The 27,276-nt window shown below is 25.6% G+C and overlaps 5 protein-coding genes across 6 annotated transcripts; 3 read left to right on the top strand and 2 right to left on the bottom strand.

The window, feature by feature from the left end:
* Positions 1-101: 101 nt before the first annotated feature.
* On the bottom strand, positions 102-3,825 carry OCT59_020085 (uncharacterized protein; the record flags this gene model as incomplete). Its single annotated transcript, XM_066148936.1, has 13 exons — positions 102-515; positions 599-893; positions 969-1,078; positions 1,149-1,249; positions 1,320-1,673; positions 1,768-1,794; positions 1,874-2,245; positions 2,320-2,462; positions 2,538-2,621; positions 2,696-2,779; positions 2,864-3,214; positions 3,309-3,464; positions 3,554-3,825. 13 exons carry the CDS (start codon positions 3,823-3,825, stop codon positions 102-104), a joined length of 2,763 nt encoding a protein of 920 aa, XP_065989896.1.
* Positions 3,826-4,133: 308 nt separating this feature from the next.
* Positions 4,134-7,072, bottom strand: OCT59_020084 (uncharacterized protein; the record flags this gene model as incomplete). The annotated part of the gene is made up of 12 exons (XM_025317945.2): positions 4,134-4,588; positions 4,660-4,764; positions 4,877-4,937; positions 5,015-5,209; positions 5,277-5,503; positions 5,585-5,684; positions 5,763-5,904; positions 5,982-6,042; positions 6,113-6,228; positions 6,293-6,635; positions 6,699-6,764; positions 6,841-7,072. 12 exons carry the CDS (start codon positions 7,070-7,072, stop codon positions 4,536-4,538), a joined length of 1,701 nt encoding a protein of 566 aa, XP_025177201.1. The 3' UTR covers positions 4,134-4,535.
* A 576-nt stretch (positions 7,073-7,648) lies between these two features.
* Positions 7,649-13,197, top strand: OCT59_020083 (uncharacterized protein; the record flags this gene model as incomplete). Of its 2 annotated transcripts, XM_066148934.1 has the most annotated exons (29): positions 7,649-7,894; positions 7,969-8,107; positions 8,176-8,265; positions 8,336-8,678; positions 8,758-8,950; positions 9,025-9,089; positions 9,165-9,318; positions 9,388-9,461; positions 9,532-9,691; positions 9,769-9,864; positions 9,941-10,083; positions 10,190-10,240; positions 10,308-10,371; positions 10,436-10,532; positions 10,600-10,719; positions 10,792-10,863; positions 10,945-11,050; positions 11,125-11,182; positions 11,270-11,285; positions 11,375-11,383; positions 11,471-11,523; positions 11,594-11,746; positions 11,828-11,863; positions 11,938-12,088; positions 12,167-12,219; positions 12,289-12,416; positions 12,487-12,654; positions 12,730-12,864; positions 12,950-12,956. In XM_066148934.1, 29 exons carry the CDS (start codon positions 7,649-7,651, stop codon positions 12,954-12,956), a joined length of 3,180 nt encoding a protein of 1,059 aa, XP_065989894.1. The 2 variants fall into 2 exon arrangements, with proteins under 2 accessions (XP_065989894.1, XP_065989895.1); XM_066148935.1 differs by lacking the exons at positions 11,375-11,383; positions 12,950-12,956 and adding an exon at positions 13,173-13,197.
* Positions 13,198-19,222: 6,025 nt separating this feature from the next.
* OCT59_020082 (uncharacterized protein) lies at positions 19,223-21,946 on the top strand (the record flags this gene model as incomplete). The annotated part of the gene is made up of 6 exons (XM_025317947.2): positions 19,223-19,595; positions 19,736-19,798; positions 19,893-19,955; positions 20,043-20,422; positions 20,535-20,719; positions 20,800-21,946. The coding sequence occupies 6 exons, from the start codon at positions 19,223-19,225 to the stop codon at positions 21,944-21,946; spliced, it is 2,211 nt and encodes a 736-aa protein (XP_025177203.2).
* Positions 21,947-23,277: 1,331 nt separating this feature from the next.
* Positions 23,278-25,192, top strand: OCT59_020081 (uncharacterized protein; the record flags this gene model as incomplete). Its single annotated transcript, XM_066148933.1, has 8 exons — positions 23,278-23,331; positions 23,420-23,549; positions 23,736-23,893; positions 23,970-24,046; positions 24,254-24,846; positions 24,922-24,960; positions 25,044-25,079; positions 25,146-25,192. 8 exons carry the CDS (start codon positions 23,278-23,280, stop codon positions 25,190-25,192), a joined length of 1,134 nt encoding a protein of 377 aa, XP_065989893.1.
* Positions 25,193-27,276: the final 2,084 nt, after the last annotated feature.

Genomic DNA, 27,276 nt, shown 5'->3' with positions numbered 1-27,276 from the left:
ATCCTTTTATTAATTTTTTTTCTTGATAATAAAATCAATATACAGTAATATTATATATCAATACAAAAAAAAATATACATATATATATACATACAGTATTTTTAACCAATTTTTTCTATTTCCTCTTCAATAAATGATTTTTCCTCATCACTTTCAGTACTTGATCCAACTTTTTTCTTGTCCTTTTCTTTTTCTCCTTTTTCTGCTGGACTTGATTCATCATCAAATTCATCAAATTCATCACTTTCAAATATCACTTCACTAGAGGGTACACTTAATCCATTATTACCTAAATCAGCATTATTATCTTCTCTATCAGTTTCATATCCAGTATTTCCTGTATTCCCACTTTTATGAATATTTGATGCTCTTCTAGTACGTGGTGTTGATTGAAAAAAGAAATTAAAAAGTTGATTTAATCTCCATACTGTATTAAATACAAGCACAATAGATGTTATTAATAGAGTAAGAAATGGAACTAGATCAAGTTTTAATGTCTTTTGTTGATAAATTAACTAAAATAATTAAATAGTAAGATGTTATTATAATAAAAGAATATAATATAAAAAAAGAAAAGAGATATTTTTTTAATACGTACAACAATAATAAATTGAGGAATTTCTTTTTTAATTAGAGCAAATAAACCAACCCAAAATATCCACGTACGCGTACGTTTAGCAAAAGGTGCGCTTAAACTTGGTTTACTTCCAATTTTTGAAGTTAATATCATCAACGAATAAACATCAACTGCTGATAATAACATGAATAACATAGTGATCGAAAAATGTTTTTTAAGCCATCCTCTAAATTTTTCTGAAGTAATAATTTCTCTAATTATTAAAAATAATGATACCGTTTCTTTTAACGATGTTGATAATATAACAATTGTTAAGCTAAATAGAAAATATAATTAACTTTAATTGTAATTTTTTTAACATATACACTCATACTAAAAAAATTTGACAAACCTTGTTTCGTAAAGTCCTGCCACCGCTTTTGAATATCGTAATGTAAAAATAACGAATAATAAATAACTTACGAATCCCATAGAAAATTTGAATACGGATGACGTTTCAGCCTATGACGAAAAAAAAATAAACTTTTAAATTTAATGATTTATATTAATCTACAGAATATTTCATCTATACCTTTGGATTCCTACGTTGTTCGATAAAACACAATAAAGTAAATAATAAAATCCCCACAATGAATAAAATAATGATAAATAAATATTTATCCCAAAAGTTTTCTACGATGAAGGAAAAAAGTTATTAATAAAAATATAATGAAATATAAAAAAACAATACGATTTATTTTACCAGGTTTAACAAGTCCATAATTACTATCCATCAGATAAGTATATTTCATATATGCCAATGGACCCATATCACGATGTATTATAAAAGAATTCAAATCTTCAATAATATTAATTACATTCATTTCCGAAATATTTGTTGATGAAATTATTTCTAAAGGTAAAATGACTTGTATTTCTTCGGTAGTTGGATCACGTTGATATTGATACCTAGGAACTAATCGTGATGGAGTAACAGGTAAAATTGTTGCTAATTCATTCCCAAGTTCATTAACAAATTCTATTTTTTCTGTTGCGTTTAGAGATTCGTAAAGTATTGATCCAGCGGCTGTTAATCGAAATAAGGCAACGGAAGATTCTAAAAAAAAAGAAAAAGATCAATGCGCCGGAGGTCATAAATAACTTAGAGCCCTTAAAAAAAAAAATTTTTTATTATTTATTATTGCATTTACCGACAAAAATATTTGGTACGGTTTGTTCTTAATAATAAATAAAAATTGTTAAATAAAAGCAACTTTTCATAATTCAAAGTAATATTTAAACAAACATTCAACTTACCAGTCTTAAAGACCCAAACATTTGCTTCAATTCCTTTTACAGCTTCACCATTTTCATTTATTTTTACAAAATTGTCATCAATTATTACAAAATAATCTGTTAATGGTTGATTAAATGTGCTTGTAAAAATTTTTATCGTTATTGTCTTACGATTTTCACTTAAAATACAATGTCCTGATTGTCCAGAATATACTTGTCGTAAATATATTGGGTCCGTTGATATAGAATTCGAATGAATAAAAACGCTAACATTCCCAGAAGAAAGTTGAACTGGATCTTTATATTGTATAAGAATCTGAGAAGTTCTTATTGGTATTGTTCCGTTTATTACTGGTAGTGTTAGATTTAATTGTGGATTATAATATCCTTTATCTAAAGATAATAATAAAAAGTTAAAAAATAATAAAAAAAGGTTATGATACAACATTAAATAAAATTTAACATACCATTTGCTATAGGGATTTTAGGAAGTTCTGTTGTATTTAAAAACCAATTGGTCGCGTTTATTTGCGCCGCACCAATAATTTTTTTATCCGGAAGAATATAAGATGGTCCTTTGGAATTTAAAAAAAAAGGCTGCGGTAAAGGCCTTTATTTTTTTGAGATTTAATCAAAAAGTTATTTGGGTCGTACTAAAAAAATTACATTTTCGATCATTTCATACCAATAATCTTGAAAATCTTCTGTAGAATTAAGAATATAACCATAAATTAATTTTCTATTTCGATCTCTGGCTGTTAAAAGATAACTTGTAAAATAAATTTAAAAAATTTAATTTTTTTTTCCTTCGCTGCGCCACTCGTTTAATAATAAAAATCTCACCCCCCAAAAAGCAACGGATATATTTTTATATCATTTGAATTATGAACATAGTTCGCTGGTTTAGTTTCAACGTTTGTTAAATTTCTAATTTCAAGAGATTCGTGAGTTACTATATTTTTTTTTTCATTTTTTAAAGGATCAAATACAAGAAAAAAATAATATATATACCCAGATGTGAGAAAAGATAATCTCAAGATAAATGCATTCGCCATATTACTTCCACCAGAAAAATAAAATTGACAAATATTTCCACTTCCCTTATAATCAATATTACAATTTAAAGTGATAATATTCGAAAAAGATTTTAATTTTCTTGAATATATCAAATTAGATGATGATGTTCGATTACTTTGAGTAGGAATCAAAATTGTTTCTACGCGTAACGGTTCTTGCTTTTTACTTGAAAATCTTGCTATGACCAAACAATAATTTCCTTCTGCATTAAGAAATCCGGAAGTTAACGTATTTAAACTGTCTTTATACATAATTATTCCCGAATTGATATTAGACATGGTTAGACTATTTATTGTATAAAAAAGAAAAGGATGTATTAGAAAATTATTAAGTAATTTTAGTAATTTTAATTTAATTTTAATTAAGATTTATAACATACGGGTTAGTAAAGTAATTCCAGATAACGGATCCAGTGTTTTTCATGATATCAACATATAAAAAGCCGACATTTCTTGATTTCTTTGAAAAATAAATTTTCCCAGGCGGTTGTACAATTCCTTTCTTATTCACAGAAGCGGCACTTAAGTACGTATTGCTAATTAATTATAAACGTTTAAAACATCACATCATATCTTAGTAATATCAAAATTTTTCAATATAAATATTCACGATATTATAACAAACCTAATAAAGTTACTATTCCAATCAAATAAAAGTCCGTATATACTTGCATCAATAGGATTACTTGAATTTACATAAGTTGCAAAAATATAATTTTCTAATAAAGGATAAACATTAATGTAATAATAAACAATTCCTTTAATTATCGATTCACAAAAATTAAATGCAGGTATTTGTGTAGCTGAGACATTAATTGATGTTAATGTTTCGTTAATATGTATAAGTCGAAAATATAAAATTGGAGTAGAACAATTTTCTCGATTAGGATTAATCATGTGAATCAATATGGTCCCATCTTGATATGAATTTATATTATGAATCCGTAGACTGGTTGGTTCACTAAAATTTAATATTTTACAGTAATATACAACTGGGAATAAAGTTAAAATGAATATTACGAGTAAAACTTTCTTTGCGCACATTGCGCGAATTTCATTGTCAAATAAAAAAGAAATTTAATTAAGTGGAATTTTAAATTTTCAAAATAATATAAAAACATTCTTTTTGTTTATTCGTAATTTAACAAATTGACGTGGCAAGTTTAATTTAATAAAGATAAAAAAAACCAAAAAAAAAATATTTTGGAGGCACGTAAACAAGCCTCTCACTTATAATCGAATCTTGCGCCTCTTTTATTATTCGTTGTTCTTTAATAATTTGAATAACCATGAATTTACCGAAATAATAAAATAATTAAAGAACAAATAATAAGAAAAAAAAATAAAAATTAATTATTTCAACTTTCTAATGAGCAAATACTCAAAATTTTAAACTATACTTAGGTTAAAATATAGAATAGAAAGAGTAATTATTAAATTTTTGAATTGGCTGTGCTAACTGCTAAATTAAATGTGGCTTATTTACTTTTTTGATTACGTGATTGTTTATTCGTAATGTTCTATACTGACGTACAAATTATATTTAGAATCGAAACATATTTTGCTTATTACGGTATTAAAATTTTCAAGATTTATTTATAAACGATTTATCCCATTTTTGCTTCATTCCATACAAAACCAAGTATAACACATATCATTCCTATAAACGAATAAATAAATAAATAAACGTTATTTTAATAAAAAAATGAAAATTATATATTAACAACTTACCTATATACATATGCCATTGTTTTCTGATAACAAACCAAAATTTCATTTCCTGTTCTGAATTATTCAAATCAAAAGTTGTAATGTCCCCATTTTCATATAAACTTACTTGATAATTAAATAAAATAAAATAAAATTAATAAACGCAAACAAATATGAACTAAATTTGTTGAGAATTTTCCCCATTTAACTAACGCTCATTATAATAAAATATACTTACATAGTACATTTCCATTGTTTTGAAATCCGGAAACATTCAATATTTTCACTGCAATAACATCCTTTATAAGAAATAGTTGATGGTAAGTGATTTATTATAAAGAACTTCATAAGATTGCTTGAATAAAATTAAGCTTACCAGCTCCGATTGACCCAAAATGTCCAAATCTGTTGAAGGTATAACCATCCTTAATTCCCAGTTATCTTCGGTCTGTCTATTTTGTCTATTATCAGCATCAATTAACCCTGTAAACCAACCTTTCTTCGTTTGAGCCGATGGGGGTGAGACATTTACATTGGCATCCCCTCTCTTATAAATTAAAACGTAATTCTCCTTTATGTAACAAAAATATATTAATATAAGACATATAAGAGTATTTTAAAAAATAAATGTCATTTACCTGAGTTACTAGTGCCAGCAAATTACCATTAGCATTAATTTCAGTCCCTACAACTTGAAATGGCGACTCTTCAAGTGAAGGCAGAAATTCGCTTCTAACTATAAATGCCTCAGTTGAATGTGTATCTTGTTGATTAGAATCTGTTGTTGTTGTTGTATTACTATAATCAAATGTAAATAAAATATTGTTCAATCCAATACATATTGTTGTAACATTTTTTGCTGTAACTAAATTTAAGTTGATAAAATATATGTTAGTATAAAATCTTTTCATTTATAAATAAGAAAATAATATTTTTAATTACTTACCTACAACAGGCTTTGGAACAGTGATCGGAGTAAAAGTAATTCCACGTACAAAATCAAATTGTTCATATTCGAATTTTTTAGGTGATGTTGGACGCTCATACTGTATAAAAAAGAAAAGAGATCATCGTCAAATACTTTTTTTAAAAAAATTTCATACCGCCAATTTAAATTTAATTACCGCAATTAATTTCTTAGAACGCCAACGAAATCTCTTATCAGTTTCCTCAGATGACGATGAATTATGAATGACTGACACCTGGAATTTCCATGTCTCATCAGTCGCTGTAACTTCAACATTTAATACACGAATCACTCCTGACCTTAAATATAAAAATAAGTATTAAAAATTATGTGTTAAACAAGCAAATAAATAAAATTAAAATATATATTAACTCACACAGCGTAAACGCGTCGAAAAGTTGAGGTCTTTTTGGTAACGGGATCTAATCGTCCAACTTCTGAAAAATATAAAGAAATTATATTTAAGCAAACATATTATACAAAGGAATATAAATCTATTATACAAACTTTGTATCGGTCCTGGATCACTAGATTTTAGTGTTAACGCATCAGTCTTGCTCTTTGAAATATCAAAAATATTTTCAGGTATTAATATTGTTCTAAATTTAGCATCATCTGGACTCCTGTAATTTACTCATAAATTAGATTCAATTTGATATAAAATTTATAAACAAAACATTTAAATACCTTGAATATAATATAATTGAACCATCCACATGAAATGATTTAATACTGGTTGTTCCTGGCAATATTATATCTTGATATTTAAAGGATGGCTTTATATGACAGGTACGTGGTGATATTTGGCAATTATCTAATATATTGTTGCTAATTTCATCTTCATAATTTCCTATATGATAAAGCCGTATTATATATTTAATATCCTCTTTTCCATGCGATTGGTACAAAATTGCCAATGCATTATTTTCATTATATTCCGTGTTTGATGGTGTTGACCCATCGTTGTAATAGAAACTAGATATATGTGTTATGGGACCTTCAAGTCGATGATTATAAAGAAGTTGCCAACCTTTAAGAAAATAAAGCATTAATTACAAAATTCTAAAAAAAAATCATTTTAAAACCCACTTACTATTTCTTGGGTCATAATTGTCACGTAATAATAAATGTAAGGGTCTCCTATATTGTCTGATCAATCCTGTAAAAATTACGAATATATTTATTAAAATTTGATAATTAAAATAAATAAAATAACTCTTATTAAAAACCCATACCTGTCGCATCTTCATAATTTGCTTCGTGTTCTTTCCATATTGCCGTTAAATAAACCCAGTCTTTTTGCACTGATATAAATATTCCGTTCGGTTTAACACTTTCGAATAAATCTTCTCGTGATACCATAATATTCTTAGGATATGGATAAGGTGCAGAATGTAAAGATATTATCAAATATACAAAAGTAATTCCAGCTGCTAGCATAATTAATGGTCTATATTGTGCCGTCATTTTTTAATAAAAATTTACAAAAATGCCTAATTTGTTGAAGAAAGAGAAAAAAAATGATAGTCGTAAAATGAAAAAACCGTGTAATAAATCTCTATAAATAAATTATTTTAAATATTGCGAACTCTAAGACTATAAATAAATCTATTAAATAAAAAGGAATATTGTATTTGAGGAAGAAAAAAAAAAAAGTTTTCCTAAAATGACTATTTATACTTTTTTTGGGAAGGAAATGATTTGATGGATGCGTCCAAAATAAGGCTAAATAAAGCCTATATTTGGAAACGACTACTTTTTTTCGGAAATGCCACGAAATTGTCAATTTAATTTTGGATCGAATTAATTCTCAAGTCTCAACTTTGATTCATCGTCCTTATTTTTGTTCTTGAAACATGATACAGATGATCAAATCAAAAATATTTACAATAAAAACTATTGTTATATTCATCATCTGACTCTTTAAATAAGAAAATCCATCTAAATTTGGATATATTAGATCATTTGTTAAAAAAACTATAAAATGGATGCGATTTGAACTTTATTTATTCAAGGTTCATCGAATCTATCGCTAATTAAATAATGACTTTACCCCACACGAGACTAGTTCGAGGCATTACTGTCGATCGTTGTGAAAAATTTATTTCGCGAAATTATTATTCGGACGTAAACTTACGTTCACAACTTTACAAGGATCGCGAAGATTCTAAGGATTACATTAAACTTCATGTATATTCAGTTCCACATTTGAAACGTATCACCTTTAAAGAAGCTGTAAAAGGCGAATATAAAAAAGCTGAACGTGGCGACCATTTTGGTCCGAGTTGGGTATGTAAACGAACATTATAGCTGAATGGGAAACAGTAACCGTTTTCATTGTAGTTTCTTTGCTTTGCTTTTAGTCAACACACTGGTTTCATATATCCGTTAAAATTCCTGAGTATTGGAAAAATGAAGAAGTACAGTTTCTATGGGATGCTGATAATGAAGGAATGATATGGACTGTAGAAGGAGTTCCTCTTCAGGGTCTCACTGGTGGCTGTAAGTGATAAGTAGTTTAGGTCAAACAAAATTTTTTAGCTCGAATTTATATTTCATTTGTAAATTAGATGGGGATGATCGTAGAGCAGAATATGTTCTTACGCGTAACTGTAAGGGTGGAGAAAAATTCGAGTTTTATTTAGAAATGGCTTGTAACGGTAATGAAACTGTATTTATTATTTTTATTTTAAATTGGATTTGATACTTATTATAATGTTCTTATTATAGGCATGTTCGGTAATGGAAGTAATACGATAAATCCTCCAGATCCAAACAGAACATTTCGTTTAAATACAGTGGAATTGGTAGTTCCTAATAAAGATGCATGGGGTCTATTTTATGACTTTCAAATCATACTTGATTCGGCTAAAGAAATTCCTAATGATACCGTACGATCAGCTCAAGCACTTTATATTGCTAATAATATAGTCAATGTTTTTAAACCAGGAGACAATAAGACAGTTATTGAAGGGCGTAAAATTGCTCAAGAATTTTTGAAAAACAAAAATGGAAGTACGCAACATAAATTAACCGCTGTTGGACACTGTCATATTGATACCGCTTGGTTATGGTAAGTGAGATGTAAAAAAAAAAATTGTAGTAAGTAAACGAGTAAACGATACAATTAACATTTTTATAATTATGTAAAGGCCATTTGATGAAACTAAACGTAAAGTTGCTAGAAGCTGGTCAACTCAAGTTGGATTGATGGATATATATCCAGACTTTAAATTTGTATGCTCTCAAGCTCAACAGTTTGAATGGTTACAAGAATATTATCCACAGCTGTTCGAGAAAGTCAAAGAAAAGGCCGATAAAGGCCAATTCTTGCCAATTGGCGGAGTATGTATTATATAATTTTGATAGGAAAAAGAATAGAATTTAAGAATTATTCGTTAAATTTCTTTTTATTATAGACGTGGGTTGAAATGGATTGTAACCTTCCAAGCGGTGAATCATTTTGCAGACAGTTTTTATATGGGTAATTAATTTGATGATTATTATCATTATTTCATTTAAATTGCGCAATCTTTAATTTGCATACCTATATTTTTAGGCAAAGATATTTTGAGCATAATTTTGGGAAAAGGAGCTCAGTATTTTGGCTTCCAGATACCTTTGGTTATTCTGCTCAGTTGCCTCAAATCATAAAAGGTGCTGGACTTAAATACTTTTTTACTCAAAAGTTATCATGGAATAATATAAACAAGGTTCGGAAGATAATAACATCGCTTTTATAGTTGCTGAGATCTTTCGAATAATATTTTTTCATTTGATAGTTTCCCAACACAACTTTCTATTGGATTGGAATCGATGGAAGTAAGGTACTAACGCATATGTGTCCAGCTGAAAGGTAAAGTTATTCATTATTGTTGTTTTTTTTCTTTTAATAAAGAAATTCTAATTTTTCTGTAAACCGGTAGCTATGTTTCTCAATGCAAAGTAGGAGAGCTTATAAATAGCGTCAGAAACCACAAAGATAAAGAATATAGCAACGAAAGTCTTTTAGTCTTCGGAAATGGGGATGGTGGTGGTGGTCCACTTGCTTCTATGATCGAACGTTTACATCGAATGAAAGACATTGTAAATATATAATGTTTAATATTTTTGGTTTTCTTTTATCTTCATTTTTTTTTTAATTTGATTTTTCTAACGATCAGGATGGGTTGGCTAAAGTTGAAATGGGAAGTGCTGAAGAATTTTATGAAAGACTTGAAAAAGATTCTAAAGAATTAGTAACCTGGAAGGGAGAGTTAGTAAGTAATATATGTTTATTTCTTATTATCCCTCATATTTTTTATTTATATGATTAATTTATTCTTAAATATTTAGTATTTTGAACTTCACCGAGGTACATATACTTCACATGGTCGTATCAAACGGTATAATCGCAAATCTGAACTTCTTTTACGGGATGTTGAGTTACTGTCTACGATCAATTTTATTAAATCACAAACTGAAAATAAGGGTTTCACGTAAATATATTTGAAATCTGATTTGTTTCTTTACTTTATTCCGTTTCTTGCTTCGAATTTGTGAATAGGTTGAATTTCTTACATTCTTTTGCTTTAAATCTTTTAGTTTTGATTATCCGAAGAAAGAATTAGATAAATTATGGAAATATGTCTTATTGTAAGTACTTACACTATGTATATACATATGAAATAAAGGATCTATTATTAAAATTCAAATTATATAGGAACCAATTTCATGATGTGTTGCCAGGTTCATCTATTGAAATGGTTTATGATGATGCTAATAAGGTATAAATTCTTTTTCATTGAACAAAACATACCGTCAGTATTCTTATTTCTACATTTTTTGTAGTTTTATGAAGAAGTCGAAAAAACTGGAAATACCCTTCTCGAAAAAGCCCTTGATAAATTATTTAAAATTTCCGATAGTGCTGAAAGTGCTAAAAAAGGTAGTTAATAATTAATTAACCTTATATCTTTAATTTGGTATTAACGTACATATTATTGGTTATTTAGGACTATTGGCTTTAAATACACTTGGTTGGAATAGGACCGAAGTTGTCGAAGTTCCTGTATGTGAGGGAATGGGCCAATTTCCACAACTGTCAAAGGACAAGAAATCCGGATTCGTTTTAGGTTTGTCTTAGATTCACTTTTTTTTTATTTATATTTTAGAAATACAATACTAATCCTTTATCCAACAAATAGTTAATGATGTTACTGGACTTGGAGCACAAGGAGTTGATCTAGAAATTCCCACTAATCTTACGCAAGTAACTGGTATGTATGTTCGTGTTTATTATTTATTTATATGAATTATTTACGACAATTCGTCTTTATTTTATTTTATTGTTTTCATAGCTTGTGTTATCGATGATTTGTTCTGTTTGCAAAATAAATATATTTCTGCAAAATTTGATAAACATGGACGTTTAGTAAGCTTAGTTGATCTTGATTTGAAGTTAAAGTAAGCATCAATTAACTTGTGTAGCAATAAATATGCGTATATTTTTCATATTTATATAATAATTTTTAAATTAGTCGAGAACTTATTCCCGAAGGACAACATGGAAATAAATTTAATATTTATGAAGATATAGTAAGTAATAAAAAGAAGGAAAAATTTTGGTTTTTTTGTTATTTTTTTTTATGAGCTTTAATGAAATTGTAAATTATTTTTGTTTAGCCATTATACTGGGATGGTATGTAACATAATATTTAAAATATTTTTCTTGTTTATTTTTATCATTATCTAACTATAATTTTATTTTTAATCTTTTTTTTTCTATAGCCTGGGATGGTAAGTACTTTGTGAATTAAAAAGATTTTAAAGAAAGCTATTACATTTTCATTAATATATATTAACATTTTATATCGAAACAAATAGTTGAAATTTATCACTTACAAAAAGGACATGAAGCGGGACTTGGCACTGTTAAGGTATTATATTTTGTGTTATCGATAATTGAAACTATTGAATTTTCTAATTTAATGTAATTTGTTTTTTTAGATAATTGAATCAGGGCCATTACGAGCGTCGTTATTACTTGAATCTAAAATTTCTAAAACTAGTACATTACGTCAAGTTATATCATTAACGGCAGTTTCACGAAGAATTGACTTTGATACAACAGTAGATTGGGATGAAAATAGACAATTCTTGGTAATTTTGTTCGTTATTAATCAGTAAGTTATGTGCATAATAAAATTCTAATTTGCTTATTTATTTGCATAACTTTTGCAGAAAGTAGAATTTCCATTTGATATATACAATGATTATGTAAGTGGGGTCTTTTTTTTTTAATATTATAGTGACTCTTTAATTGATCATATTCAAATCAATAATTTTCATAGGCTACTTATGAAACTCAATTTGGATTTGTACAACGTCCTACGCATTATAATACCACATGGGATTCGGCCAAATTCGAAGTGTGTGGGCACAAATTTGCTGACTTATCTGAATATGGATACGGTGTAGCGTTGTTAAATGATTGTAAATATGGCAAGTAAAATTATTTTTTATAAGAATACAAAAATAACGTATGATTATAATTTTTTATTTTTATTTTTATTTTTAAAGGATATGCAATTCATGGAAACGTGATGAGATTATCTCTATTAAGATCACCAAAGGTCTGTACTTATTTTATACATTTTTTTATTTGTTACAATGGGATCTAATTTAAATTTTGAAATATCTAGGCACCAGATGCTCATTGTGATATTGGAACTCATAAGTTTAAATATGCAATTCTTCCGCATGCTTGTTCTTTCTTGGAATCTAATGTTGTTAGAGAAGCGTATCAATTTAACGTTCCTTTAATCATCAGGTAAATTTACGCTTATTTCCATTATTTTGTTTATTATATTATTTATACTAATTTTTATTAATATTAACAGAACCACATCTAAAGAAATTGCACAAGCATATGATACCAAATCATATTTTACAATTTCTAATGCACCAAATGTTATTTTGGATACTGTCAAGCGTGCAGAAGATTCTGATGAGATTATATTGAGATTATATGAAGCTTATGGAGGTCATGCTAAAGCTACATTAACGAGGTGCGTAATTAAAGCGTTAAAGATTGCGTAATTAAAGTCTTACTAACTTGAAAAAAAAATTTGTAAAATATATAGCACACTTCCGTTAGAACATATTTACGAAACAAATATTTTAGAAGACAATACTTGTCTTGTTAATTATCATCATCAAGATGGAGCCATCATTAGTTTCAAACCATTCCAAGTTATTACATTGAAAGTGACTTTGAGGTGAGTCAAATATATTTATTTAATTTATATAGTTAGTTATTTAATAATTATATGAATACTGTCCTGATATAAATTTTTTTACCAGTAAATAATATAAATAATGATAAAATTATTATTAAATAAAGATTACATGAATTGTAAATTATGAAATGTAAGATAAATAAAGGATAAATGAAAATACCTTCTAATTTAATCGATATATAATATATATTTTTTTTTTTAAAAAAAAAAGACAATTAATTAACATTTAACATGAAACATTAAACAACATAAACTAATATTTTTTTTTATAAACTTATTTAATATAGGGAAAAGGGATGGACCTTTCTTTAAAGATAGATACTAAGGGATAAATATATTAACCCAAGTATAACTTTAATTTATTATTATATTAGTTTTTTTTTTAGTATTATTGATTTATTATTTATACTATTATAACACTTAAAAAGAAATAAATTAAGGGGGAATATCTGATATATATTTGATCATCATTTTTAAACTTGATTTGTTATTATATGATTAATAATTTAAGATTTATTTATTTTTCCGAAAGATTAACAACGGGTAAGTTAACCTAACCTACTATTTTCGGTGAACAGCCAATTAAAATATATTGGTAATACATGTGAATTTTTTTTGTGGATTAATCGGGTAAACTTTTTTTAATTATTTGATTCCTCTGATTCCTGTATCCTGGCCACTTAATTCTCAATAGATAAACAATCAAAATTTTTATGAACTTGTGTTAATTAATAAAATTTTAGAAAACATCATTAAAAGAACCAGGTACGTATATAACTGGTTGAATAACTAATTAGCAAATAATTTTTAACCGAGTAATAAAATATGCAAACATTATAATGAATTTGATTCACAAATTTAACCTTACGGAACAGATCAACTAAAAAATATAAACGATAGGATAATCGACGCAGATCAAAAAAAAATAAATTGATTACTAATGATTTTCATTGGAGAATAATTTGAGCAGGTTTCAAAACTAACCAAATAAGTGAAAATACCTTACTTTAATCCTGCATTTAATATAAAAGTATATATATATTTTTTCTCCCTATCTTATTCGACAAATTTTTCCACAAAAAAAGATTATGATGTCAACAACAACCTCTGAAATGGGGTTAATTTAATTAATTTATAAACTAATAGTAATAATTTATTTAGTCATCAAAAATTCAAAATGATTAAAATGATTGTACTTGTGATGTAATATATATGTTTTATTGATCTTTTCTAATTATTTTAATTATTTTGATTCGTCAAATTCATCGATCAACCATACTTAGAATATTTTGCCAAAACGGGGATTGAAGTCCATATTGATTTCATATTGATTTACAATAAGTATGATAAACGAGCAATTTGACTAAATTTGACTTTAATCATAGCATCTGTAATAAAAAGAAAAAAGAACAATGTTAATATTTATTTTCTTTTTTTTTTTTAAAAAAAAGGGAAGAAAGAGAAATGTCATTACTAAAAACAACTTACCTTTGATAACCCAACGTATCAGTTTCGTTTCATGTTTCTTGATCATCATTTAAAGAGCGTGCAATAGCGGAATGCAATGTATTAAATATAAAGTAGACGTTTCATATCACGATAATAATAATCGGGTCTATTGCAGTAAAAAAGACGGAACTGCTAAAAAACGAAAAAATTGTTTAATACTAAACCTATTTTATTTTGAAAACATATTTGATATATTTTGACATATTAAAGGTTTCTTTTTTGCAGTTTCCTTACTACAAAGTATTTATATGTTTCAAATAAGTGCATCATAAGACGAGCCATTATAATTTTCGTCTCAAAGGTAAAACCTTTGATGTTTCTAATAATAATGATGAAACGAATAAACAATAAGTTGTTTCATGAATTATTACATACTACATCATAAAATCATAAAGTTGAGTAAAAGATGCTCTGAATCTGTCTGTAGATGCAATTATCTGCAATGGACGCGATTATTGTGGTTATATACTTATATGGTTTATATCATATGTATCAAAATCATAATTTCTGATCGAAAACTTTGAAAACTTTGAAAACTTTTCGATTTGTTCATCTAAATGATCCATAAGACCATAACTATATAATTACGATCATATTCGCTGAATATTGTGGTATATCCACAATACAAGATTTTTTTTTTTTGTTAAAGTTCATAGAAAAGAAATAGATATAGTTGATAAACTAACCTCTGATTTTTTGTCAAAAAACTTTTTTCTTATTATTTTACTTTTATCATGATACTAATGTATACGCTTTAAATTCTTTCTTATTATTAATTCTTTTATAATTTGTATTATAACATTCGATTCTCCAAATAATCCAATATATTACAAGAATTATAAATTATTGTAATTATTGAACAAATATTTTCATAATATTTTGATTACTTTTGGGAAGATATAAATAATAAAATTCCCATGAAATTGCCTTTTTTAAATACAAATGAAGTTGTAAATAATAACTTTTCATGAAAATTATATAATTTCTGAAAATGATAATTTCTGAAAACGATAATTTCTGAAAACGATAATAATATGAAGGAATAAAAAATGTTATATTTAATTAAGGATAAATAAAACTCACGTAAATTTAATTCGAAATGAATGTTATGAAATGAATTTTTTTTAATAAAAATTTGAAAATTTGTAATTTTTTTTTTTGTGAACGAAACATTAAAATTATTTGAAAAAATTCAATTTTTTTGTTTATAAAATTAAATATTCCAGTTGTGATTCAAAATTCTAAAATAATTTTTTTTTTTGTAATTTTCTCAATAATACGAAACTGTAGTATTTTGTTGACTCAGTCACGCAGAAGCGGATTAACAATTTAACACTGTATAAGATTACATAAAAGTATGGCTATACAAAATAAAACGTACGATTAAGTCATACATTAAAAAACTTTTGATGAATCACGTCAATATTGAATCAATTTCTATAAATTTAATAAGGTTTTGGAGGGTTTACAAAATCACAAAATCACAAATATCACAAATACCAATCTTATGACCAAGGGGCTTAATAGATAATCATCTTGCATAAACCCCTGCAGGTAAATATTTGTTGTTAAGAAATTTAACTGGAGGATTCTAAAAAAATTATAAAGAATGGATTAGATACCATTCAAAATACTGTACACACAGATATTATAGTTCATAGAACCATTGTTTTTTAAATTCAATTTGATAATTATCTTGCTATTCCCTGAGACCCTGCTGTACATCAGTAAATCACCTTTTATTTTTCTTGACCAAATCTTTTTTTTTTTTTTTTCGCCACGCCATTGTGTCTAAAATCATTTTTAAAATGAACAAAAAATTAATAATTTATTATTTATTTTAATTTGAATTAAGAACATTCGATAAAAATGAAATACAAACGACAATTTTAAAAAGAACCAATTAAAATATTATCAAGTATTTTAAATTGATATAAAAAAGGATATCATATTAAATAATTTGTCCAATGAAAATTTATCCGATAATAAAAAAATTATTTAAAATATCGTACTTACATTACATTTAGTTACTCAACAATGTGTAAATATGTCGAGATATGTCGTGAAATTCACAAGCCCTTAAGGGTGACACTAAAAAAAAATAAATTTGTTTTTTATTTGAACTATCATGTAAATAGATATAACCAGCTTTAGAGGTCCTATCTAATTGTCATAGTAATAACTTTATTAACAAATTTGTTAAGATCAACTGTAAATTTTTATTTTCCCGCGTAAAAAAGTATTGTATTATTATTATTATTATTTTAATCATTTCAGTAAATCCAAATGTAACGTCGTGCGCGCACAACTACACTTATTTATTAATTACGCCCAAATATCCCAATTATTTGAATTAATTATACATGTTTCATAACCAATGAAAATTATATCGTTTTTTTTTTTGATAATCATTTTGTCATTTTTTTTTGAAAGAAAGAAGCTCTTGGCATTTCGTGTATGAATAATTATAATTGTAAATGGTGGATTTTCTTCAGTGGCTTAGTGTCTAATATTACCATAACGAGTAAAATTGAAGTTATTCCATATCGTAAAAACTTGAATATTCTGAAACGTTGTTAAATTTTTTTTTTCATGAAATTACGAAATTATGCGGAGTTCAATTTCTTAAAATATTTTTTTTCTTTTGATCTAATCACGGATAAATTAAATTAAAAAATTTTTGGTTAAAAAAAAAAATAAAAAATAAAGGGTGTAAGGATGTTCAAATATCATTTACAAATAAATGATCAAATAATAATAATTTTTCGGAAAAATTACGATAAATTTGGTTCATATTCTGAATATCAAAGGATTTCTCAAATTCGAAGATTCTTTAATTCTTTTTTTTTGATCATTGAATCATTTTATTTATTTTTTTTTTAAAAAAAAAGTTATTTACAAAATAAGTTAAAACTTAATATAAATTTTGAATAATAATAATAATAATAATATTCTGAAACAATTTTTTTTAAAAAAAAAAAATTCGAATTCTTATTAAAATGAACAATTGTTTGATTAAAAAGAGAAGTTAATTAAATTTTTTTTTAGAATGATTTTTCTTTTTTTTTTTTTTTTTTTTGTGTAATAAAGGGGTGAGATTATGAATAAAAGGAGTAAAAAGTAATAAAACAATCAAATAATCACAACGGTTTTATTTTTAATTTCGATTTTTCGATTTTTTTTCTATTTATTTATTTATTTATTTTTTAATTTTTTTATATTTATTTTTTTTCTTTCTAAAATAAAAAATCCAAATTGGTTAATATCGTATCACGTGCGTTTATCATGTTTTACCATGTTTACATTTTCACATTATTTTTTTACGCCAAAAAAAAAATTGTCAAAAAAAAAACGTAAAAACCTGCGGTAAAAAATAATTATATAATGATATAATGATATAAATGATATGCAGGGTCGGTTTTATTTTCTTTTGCTAAACCTATTTAACACATTATCCGAAGGGTCTAGTTTTCTTTACATGTTCTAAATATAGTTAAATGAGTGAATAGAAAAAGATTATGGTACAACAAATCACCAAATCTAAAATTTTTCTCCCATGAAATTATTACCTGTATTTCGATCCTCTTAAAATGAAACAAATGACCCAAAAAAAGTACATTAACCATATATTTAGTTTCATTCAAAAATAATCTAAAAAGTTAAGTATTATTCTATCCTGTGTAACTTTTGTTCTGTGTTACCAAAAATTAATTAGTTTGAACACAAATAAAACTTAAATTATATCTGATTATATTTTTATTTGTGACAATCTTTTTCTTTTTTTTTTAAAGAAAAAAAAAGTGCGGGAAAAGCGACAATCTGCTAATTTATATTATGTTGTATAACAAAACGTGATTAATAAACTTGTATCTATATAAGATTGGTTTAATTTCGGAAAAATAAGGGGCGAAGAAGTTTGAATTTTGAAAGTTGGAAAATAAAAAAAAAATAATAATAAAATTACACTATACTATATGCAAAATTACACTATATAAAAACAAGAGTTTATACAAAATTAATCACCACATGATAACATCATAAAACATGTTTGTTTTTTTTAAACAAATTCGGAGTAATAAACAATAATGTAACTTTTTATTAAGTAACTGCGAATTATATATTTGTTATACATTGAAATTATTAACGATAATTTATAATAACCGAATAAACTTTCACCTTAAATCAATAATATTAGTGTTCATCAGATAATGATGATGGAATGATTCCCCTTAAGATTTATACTAACACAAAAAAAACCGCATATATCAAACTTTTTTTTTTATTTTCCTCATTTGAACGATTATTTTTGTTCAAATTACATCTATCTTCTTTACTCTCCTTTTTTTTTATTTATTTTTAATAAATACATTCTTTTTGCATCGTACATTTATTTTTTCATTTTTTTTTTTTTTTCCTCATAAATAAATAAATGTTAATATAAATTTTAGGTCCTATAAATTATACCTAAAACGTTATAATTTGACTTCTTTTCAAACTTAATTGATGTTTACAATAATTTCGTAATAATATCCTCGCGATAATTTGAAGAATATACTTTATGTGCTACATCCCTTTTATATCATCGTTTACGAATTACCGTTTACTGCCCATTCAAATCATTCCACCACATTTTGCTTTTGCATTAAGCATAATAAAGGTAGATATATTATTTTTATTTTTTTTTCTCCTAATATCCGAATTTTCTTCGTTTTTTTTTCTTGTATTTTAAATTTGTCTATTATTATTTAATTTACTTATATTTAATACTTATATATATATATATAATAAATTATTTCCCTAAAAAAAATTTATTATTATTTAAACAGAGATGGTCCTTTTAGAAAGCGGGTATTCTTTAATCTGTAAAAACTTTACGATACCCGAAGAAACGAAAAATTTAACGAACAATATATTAATATCACCATCATCATCAGCAGTAAATTTATCAAATGTTATAACAAGATGTGTTTGTGATTTTAGAATAAATTTTAGTGGATGTGAAGAAGAAAATTTATTAAGAACATTACATTGGATATTAGTACCATATTGTATAATAATTATGATGATAGCGATAGGATTTTTATATTATAGAAATTGTATATTAAAACAATCCTTTTGGTTATCTTCAACAAGAGAAAGAGGTTATTTAAGACCTAAACCTCAAGAAGTTATTCATACCACTACAATAATATTTAATTTATGTAAGTGAAATTGGAAAATCTGGAAAGTATGGAAAATATAGAAAGTGTGTGTAAAAAGTGTGAAAAAGTGTGGATGGTGTCGTAAATTCGTAAGGCGCAGTAACTAATCAATCATTTTCGATTTATTTATTTTTTTGTAGTTCACGTGATTCATATATTAATGGTATTATTTGATGCGTATCCAAATTTTACTATGGCAGAAAGTGAGTGTTATTTATATCAATTCAATAATTTTAAATAAAAAAAAATATTATTTAATTAATTAATTAAATTTTTTTTTTTTTTTGATCGATCAAGTTGTTCAAGATTTAAGTAGAGAATTAGCCATTGGATTAGCGTTAATATATCCTATAAGCATAAGTAAGTTATATTAAAAAATTTTTTTTTAATCTCTCCCAATCTCATAATCTCTTATAATCTCTTCTCTCTCTCTCTTTTTCTTATTAGCTTATACAACTCCAACAAAAGAATCAAAAAATGAACTTACAAATAATAGTAATAATAAAAGTTCACCAAATAGATATATAGCAGATATAATAGGTTTTTTATTATTAATATCGCCAATATCAACATTATTACCACTCGCATGGATAACAGGACATTATGTAGATATTAATGATTTAGATAAAGCGAATTCAACTCGTAGAATACATAATTTAGTTTGGGTAATATGGGTGATGATCTTTTTAATAAGTTTGATTTATAATTGGTATAAATTATTTATTATTATATGGAATCATATTAAAGCATTAAAACGTAAAGAAATTGTTAGTGGTACTTCTGATATGCAATGGACTGTTTCTACTTTAAGACGTGCTGCAATTTATGTAAGTGATTTTAAATATTTAAAAAAAATTTTTTTTTTACTTTTTTTTTAAATTTTTTTTTCTAACGAAAATTTCAAAAATTTCAAAATTTCATTACTTCTTTCTTTTCTAGTTGTGTTTGGCAATTTCTTCATTAGTAATTATTATGACAATATTTTTAATAATGTCATTTACTTATGGTTATTTTCACCTATCAAGTACATTATTTAATTATAATACGAATATTACATATGTAATCGTATGGAATTTTACAATACCAATATTACAAAATTTGGTTCAATTTTTTTTCATATACAAGTAAGTTTATTTATCACGCTCATCACAATTAATTCTTAACAACAACAACAATAATCATTTATTAAAATTAATTTTTTTAGAGCAATAAAACCGAAAACAGAACACTCAAACACATCAATGACGAGTAGATTTGCATTAGCGAATGCAGCAAGGAAAGATGATAAAAGAAGGATGGATGATTTTTCACGTGATGATGAATCTTTAATAGGAGGTGGTGGTGGTGGCACGTTAACAACTACTTCGACCCCATTAACGTCACCATTTGTTTCTTCAACTCCACCAGTAACAAATACAAACACAAATATGACCACAACCACAATGGCATCAACAAATACAAATAATAATGATTATTTTAATCATTCTAATTCAAATGGATTGAATGCAGCTGCAATGAATTCAATGACAAATAATATTTTACAAAATAAGTCTAGTATTGAAATAAATCGTAATGAAGCGTATAAAAGGTTAAATTCAAGAAGATCTTTAACAAGATCTAGTTCACAAATTTTATCACCTATTAATTTTGGAGAAAATTCAAATATCGAAGAGGGTAATTCAATATATCCATCCTTTTTAACACCAAAAAATGATTATTATAGTAGAAATTCTATTAAAAGACCTGTATTCATATTTTCGGATGAACAAACTAGTGATGAAATTGATTTAAATAGTACTGTTTTTAATAATGTTAATAATGGTAAACGAATTAGCGGAGAAAATACGGGAATAAAAAGAATAAGTAAAAGTGGTAGTAGTATAAGAATAAGTGTAGGAACGAATACTAGTATTAATGGTAATGATTCTTCAAGTAATTTAGGTGTAAGAAGAATTTCAGGTCATATTAAACATCAAAAATCATTTGAAAGTTCAATGGGATTAATTGCTGAAGAAAATTCTGATGGATCACATCGAACAATTATGACAAAAAGAAATCATAGTAGTGCGAGTGTTAGTAGAGAAGCATCTGATGCAACTTCTACTACAATAGTAACTACCTCAACCACATATACTGCTAGTACTACAGTATCAACTACTACTACTGTAATAAGTCCTATAGCAGCAGCAGCCGCTAAAGCTTCTTGGAATAAACCTGATATTAATGATCATTTGAGTGCTGATGAAAGAAAAAGATTATCAGATTCAATGGAAAAACGTGAATGGTTAACTAAACGTCCCGTATCACCTCTTCTTAGAAGAAAAACTTTATCAAAATTACCTAATTTATAAAAAAAATATATATTTCTAGATAAAAAACAATTATTTATTTTTAATTTATATTAATGTACTTATATATATATATTATATTATTCTTTTTTTTATTATCTTTTTTTCTTTATTTTTATGGGTGGGAGTTTTGTTCTTCACGTTATTTTATTTTATTTTTTTTTGTATTATATATTTTTCGTTGGGTTTGGATTTCTTCGGTTATATACGGTATATGTGTATTAGTATATATATATATACATGTATTTTATGTTTAATATTGAATCTTTTAATTAAAAAAAAGAACTTTTTTTTAGATATCATGCAATCCGCGATATTTGAAAATAGAAAAAAAAATTTTAAATTCTCTTAGAGAATATATGTTATCAAATATTAATTTTCTAAAATAAAATCACCTCTTTAATTTATGAATGTAATGTTTTAATATTTTTTATCATATTAATTTACCAAGAATATATTCATTGAGATTCTATAGAAGCTTGTATTATCAAGTAAAGCATATAATATATAAAATAATTAATTAATTAAGTCATAAAATTTAACTTAGACGCCATAAATTTTTACTATATTTACAAGCACTTATTATGGAATATTAATTTGGATAATAAATTTAAAATACAGCAAGTCATTGCCATGTAGCAACTCCTGAAAATCATTTGAACTTACGCCTGTTTGAAAAAAGTAGGTGCATCCTTGTGAAAATATAGCTAATGAGTTACACGGCATCTTCTATGATTCTTCTAGAACATCAGTTTCAATCAGCCCGGAACTTCCAAGTATTTTCAATTATGAGCATATGTTACTCATGTGTTTATTTGACTGTTTCAAGTGAAATATCTTTGGCTTTTTGTCTTTGCAATTTAGAATATAAAGAAATATCAGCAATATTGTGTTTGAATCGATTCTATAATCATTAAATAATATTTATAAGGACATCAAACTTATAAGCTCATCATTTTTCTATCTAGAGATTTGGCAAACCTGGAAATTAAGTGTAACAAAATAATGAGTAACGTATCAAAATTAGATTTATTAAATATAGCCATTACGAGTTGAATTGATTGAAAAAAAAGTTGAACAATATTAATTTTTTTGTGATGATCAGTATCTTTATAAATTGCTATATTAAGTCTAATACTATTTTTTTTCTACATAAAAAATTGTAACAGTTTAAGCTTGATGTAACTGTAGTACAAATTGTGCATATTTATACTCGCCGACCAACCCGTTTTTTTTAACCTTTTTTTTTACGTATTATAATTCTAAAATTTAGTTTGAATAAATTACTTGCATAGTATATAAAATTATAATTCTTATAATTCAAACTAATTAGTATGGAAAATAAGCCAAAGAATTTATGGAAGAATGTTTATATTGATGAATATCAGGTATTATAAATTCACATTTATTATTAATAATTATAGTAATATTGAATTTTTATAGTTAAAATTGTAATAATTTTTTGAACATTAAAAGAAACATGTTACAATTTCTACCATTGATTCAACTACTGAATTAGAAGATGCAGATGAAAGAATAGTTTATATGGAAGATTTAGAAAAAAGAAAACAAGTATATGGAATATGTGGAGAATGTAATGAACCTGGTACAGGAGAAAATTGGTGTCAATCTTGTAATGCTAAAAGATTTAAAGATAACTTTAAAAATTGGACTAGTGGAAATAAAGATATTGATGAATTTATACAACAATCACAACTTAATGCTTTATATTATAAAAAATGTCTTGAATGGATACCTTTTGAAAAATTTCAAGATATTACTTATATTGCAGAAGGTGGATTTGGTAAAATATATTCAGCTAAATGGCCTGAAGGAAATATTGAATATTGGGATATTGAAAATCAAAAATGGCAAAGATGTTGTTGGGATAATTATGCATTGAAAAGTTTGAATAATTCTTCTAATATAAGTTCAGATTTTTTAAATGAGGTAATTTGAATTTAGTTTATTTATATTTAATATTTTTTGCATCTATTTATTAGCAAAATTTCTTTTTATCAATTAGATTAAATCTCATCTTCAGATTCATCTTTTTGATGTTATTACATGTTATGGAATAACTCAAGATCCAAAGACTAAAGAGTATATGATAGTTTTATATTACTGTAATGGTGGGAATTTGAGAAATTATTTGAATAAATCTGAAAAATATATAGGTTATCAATCAAAAATTTATATATTACAGCAAATTGCAAGAGGACTTTTAGACATTCACATTGTTGAGAAAGTTCATAAAGATTTTCATTCGGGTAATATATTATATGATCATTATTCTAATTCATATATAAGTGATTTAGGAATGTGTCAACCAGCAAATAAGAAATCAGTTAAAGAAGAAGGAATTTATGGAGTATTACCATATATGGCACCAGAAGTTTTACGAGGACATCAATATACAAAAGCAGCAGATATTTACTCATTTGGAATAATAATGAATGAGTTTCTTTCTGAAGAAATTCCTTATGGTGATATTTCTCATGATGAATTTTTAGCTGTTAAAATTTGTAAAGGACAGAGACCAAAAATTTCTGAAGATGTACCAAAATTACTTACAGATTTGATTTTTAAATGTTGGGATGCAGAAATAGAAAATAGACCAACTGCTAAAGAATTGTATCAGAAATTAACAAAATGGAATGTTGAAATTAGCAAAATTAAATATAGTAAAGATAGTAAAAATAGTGAAGATAGTGAAATTTATTCACAAATAAAAGTAATTGATGAAATTGGAAAAAAAAAATTTGAAAGCAGATCAAGCAAAGATAAATCCAAAAATATTCAAACACATCCACAAGCAATTTATACTAGTAGACTTTTAAATTTTAAAAATCTTCCAAAACCAGTAAATTCTTCAGATTTATCATCATTTCAATTTAATTCAGGTAAATTAACTTATTTATTTTTGTTATGAAAAACCATTTACATTACATTATTAACTTTATTATTTTTCCCAATAGATGCTAAGTATGCTATTCAATCAACATTAGCGGATCCAAGCAAGTATTTTCTTTAATTATCGTTACTATGATTATTGCATTCATATTTATTAACGGTCAAATACATTTTATTAAATTTACAGTTTCAGAATGCTTTGATGTTCAATTAAGTGAATCGGGTAAGTTTTTATTTATTTATAACTTCATTAATATTTCTTATCTGATTTATTTACCTATTTTTATAGAACTAAATGAAATTTGTCAAGATGATGAAAATAATATTGAAAGTTGAAGTCAATGGTTTAAGTAACTGAAGATCACGTTGAACAGTTGAAATTAACCTTTTATTTCTATTTTTATATTTTATATGATACCTTTGTTTACTTTTTACAGTATATACGTATCGGTTGTATTTATTTAGAAATTACGTTTTCATTTAAATAAAGAGCCTAAATTCTTTATACTTATTGGATAGTTATTGTTTAATTTTACAATGGTAAGATCGCAAATATCTTGTAGCTATTACTCTATGTATGTTATTTTTCTTAATAAATGCATCGCTAGTCGCAAACTGAATACTTAATGAATGAAATTTCAATATGATCATTGCGTAAAGTTTACATCGATAATTACGTAATAAATATTTATGAATATTCGATTTAGAAGGGGTTTATATAATCGATAAACCGTTTAATGCCGGCGGACATCCGAAAAGATAAGGCTTTGGCCAAAAGCCCATGCAAATTTTTTAGCCGATATCAGGACATTTCGCTGAAATCCATTTCGCCGGAATTATGAAAAGAACAATTTTTTTTATTAATTATTTACTACATCTTATAAACCTTTAAAATGATCCATTGATGGTTTTAACTTTAACAAATTAAATTAATAATTGTAATTTTTACTGAAGTGAAACATAAAAACAAGTATAATAAGGAAATTTGAATAAATTAATAAATTCTAACTCATCATTTTTGTACGCAGTTGTTTTATGACATGATTTGTTTTACGTGTATTATACAGCGGTGACTATAATCAAGTGATTTCCAAAAAAAAACCATGATTAATTTATCCCAAAAACTGGAAAACAGATATTATAAGATGCTAAGTATTTTAGTTGAAAAATAGAAAAGAGTTTTATGTTATACTATTTTTTTTTGAATTTTATTATGAAAGTAATTAACTGAAAATGTTTATAATAGTTTGTCTTATATTTGAATTTTAGATATATTAATCGCGCGTCATATATTTTTAACTTGAAAAATTCATTCATTACCTAGTATTAAATTTACAAAGTACCGAAACGTCCAACAGTATTTTTTCAAATAATTTATACAATCTAAAACAAAGTTCTGATAAAGCGAAGATAGTATTTTTGATATGTTTTGTAATTAATATGATTAAAATTATTTATATAAAAAGTAAAATATTTATTTATAAGCATGGTCATAAACAATGTATCTTATTACATTTCAATATTAAAAAATTATGACCCATAATTTTTAAAAGCCTTTGCATATCAATATAGTTTAAATACAAGTAACAGTCGATATTTCGAAAGTAATATCCAAAATACCATAAAAAAAGGAAAGAAAAAAGAAAAGAAATCCGAAGAAAATCCAGAAAATTTATGAGTACTTTAACGTTGAGATTTTTTAAAAGCTTAATTACTTAATCAGAAGATAGATTATAAAAAACTGGTAATCTTATCATAGAAGATTTTTAAGAATAACTTTAAAACTGGACTAAATCGATAGGTAGTTCCATTTTCCCTATAAAAAATATTCTGGAAAAAACTCCTCATTTTTCTAGTAGGGTTTGATTAGTCCGGTGATCCGGTCCAGTCCCAAAAAGACCGGTCTTTCAGCTAGGACCGGACCGGATCGGTCTTTTGACCGGTCCTTAAAGTTTTCATTATCTTATTTATAGCAGCGGTATTCTTGGGTTGGATCAACAAGATAATGAATTGCGTTAAAAATTAATTTATTATTTATTACCTTCATCCTAAATAAAATCTCAAAGTTTAAGAGTAAAAATAAAAATTGATGCTGATCATGTAACACAAAGTAATTGCATATACGAAAAATTTTTATTTCTCGTTACTTTAACATTTTTAAAGCAATCAATGAGAAATCAAATGAATTGATATTACAAAATACCAAAATATGAAAATTGATATTTCAATGAAAACTTTATTAATAATATATAATTTATCATTTTTATATTAGATAAAAAATTTTATATAATCGGTCCCGGTCCGGACCGGTCCTCAAATCTCGGACCGAAGACCGTGAAGACCGGTCCCAAGACTGATACAGGACTGGTCTTTGCTTGGAGCCTGGGACCGATCCAACCCTATTTTCTAGTTTTTTATTC

The sequence above is a fragment of the Rhizophagus irregularis genome, chromosome 3 (genome assembly GCF_026210795.1).
Source record: "Rhizophagus irregularis chromosome 3, complete sequence".
Classification (NCBI taxonomy): domain Eukaryota; kingdom Fungi; phylum Glomeromycota; class Glomeromycetes; order Glomerales; family Glomeraceae; genus Rhizophagus; species Rhizophagus irregularis.
Note: the sequence above shows the minus strand (reverse complement) of the source record. Positions and strands in the feature narration are given on the sequence as shown.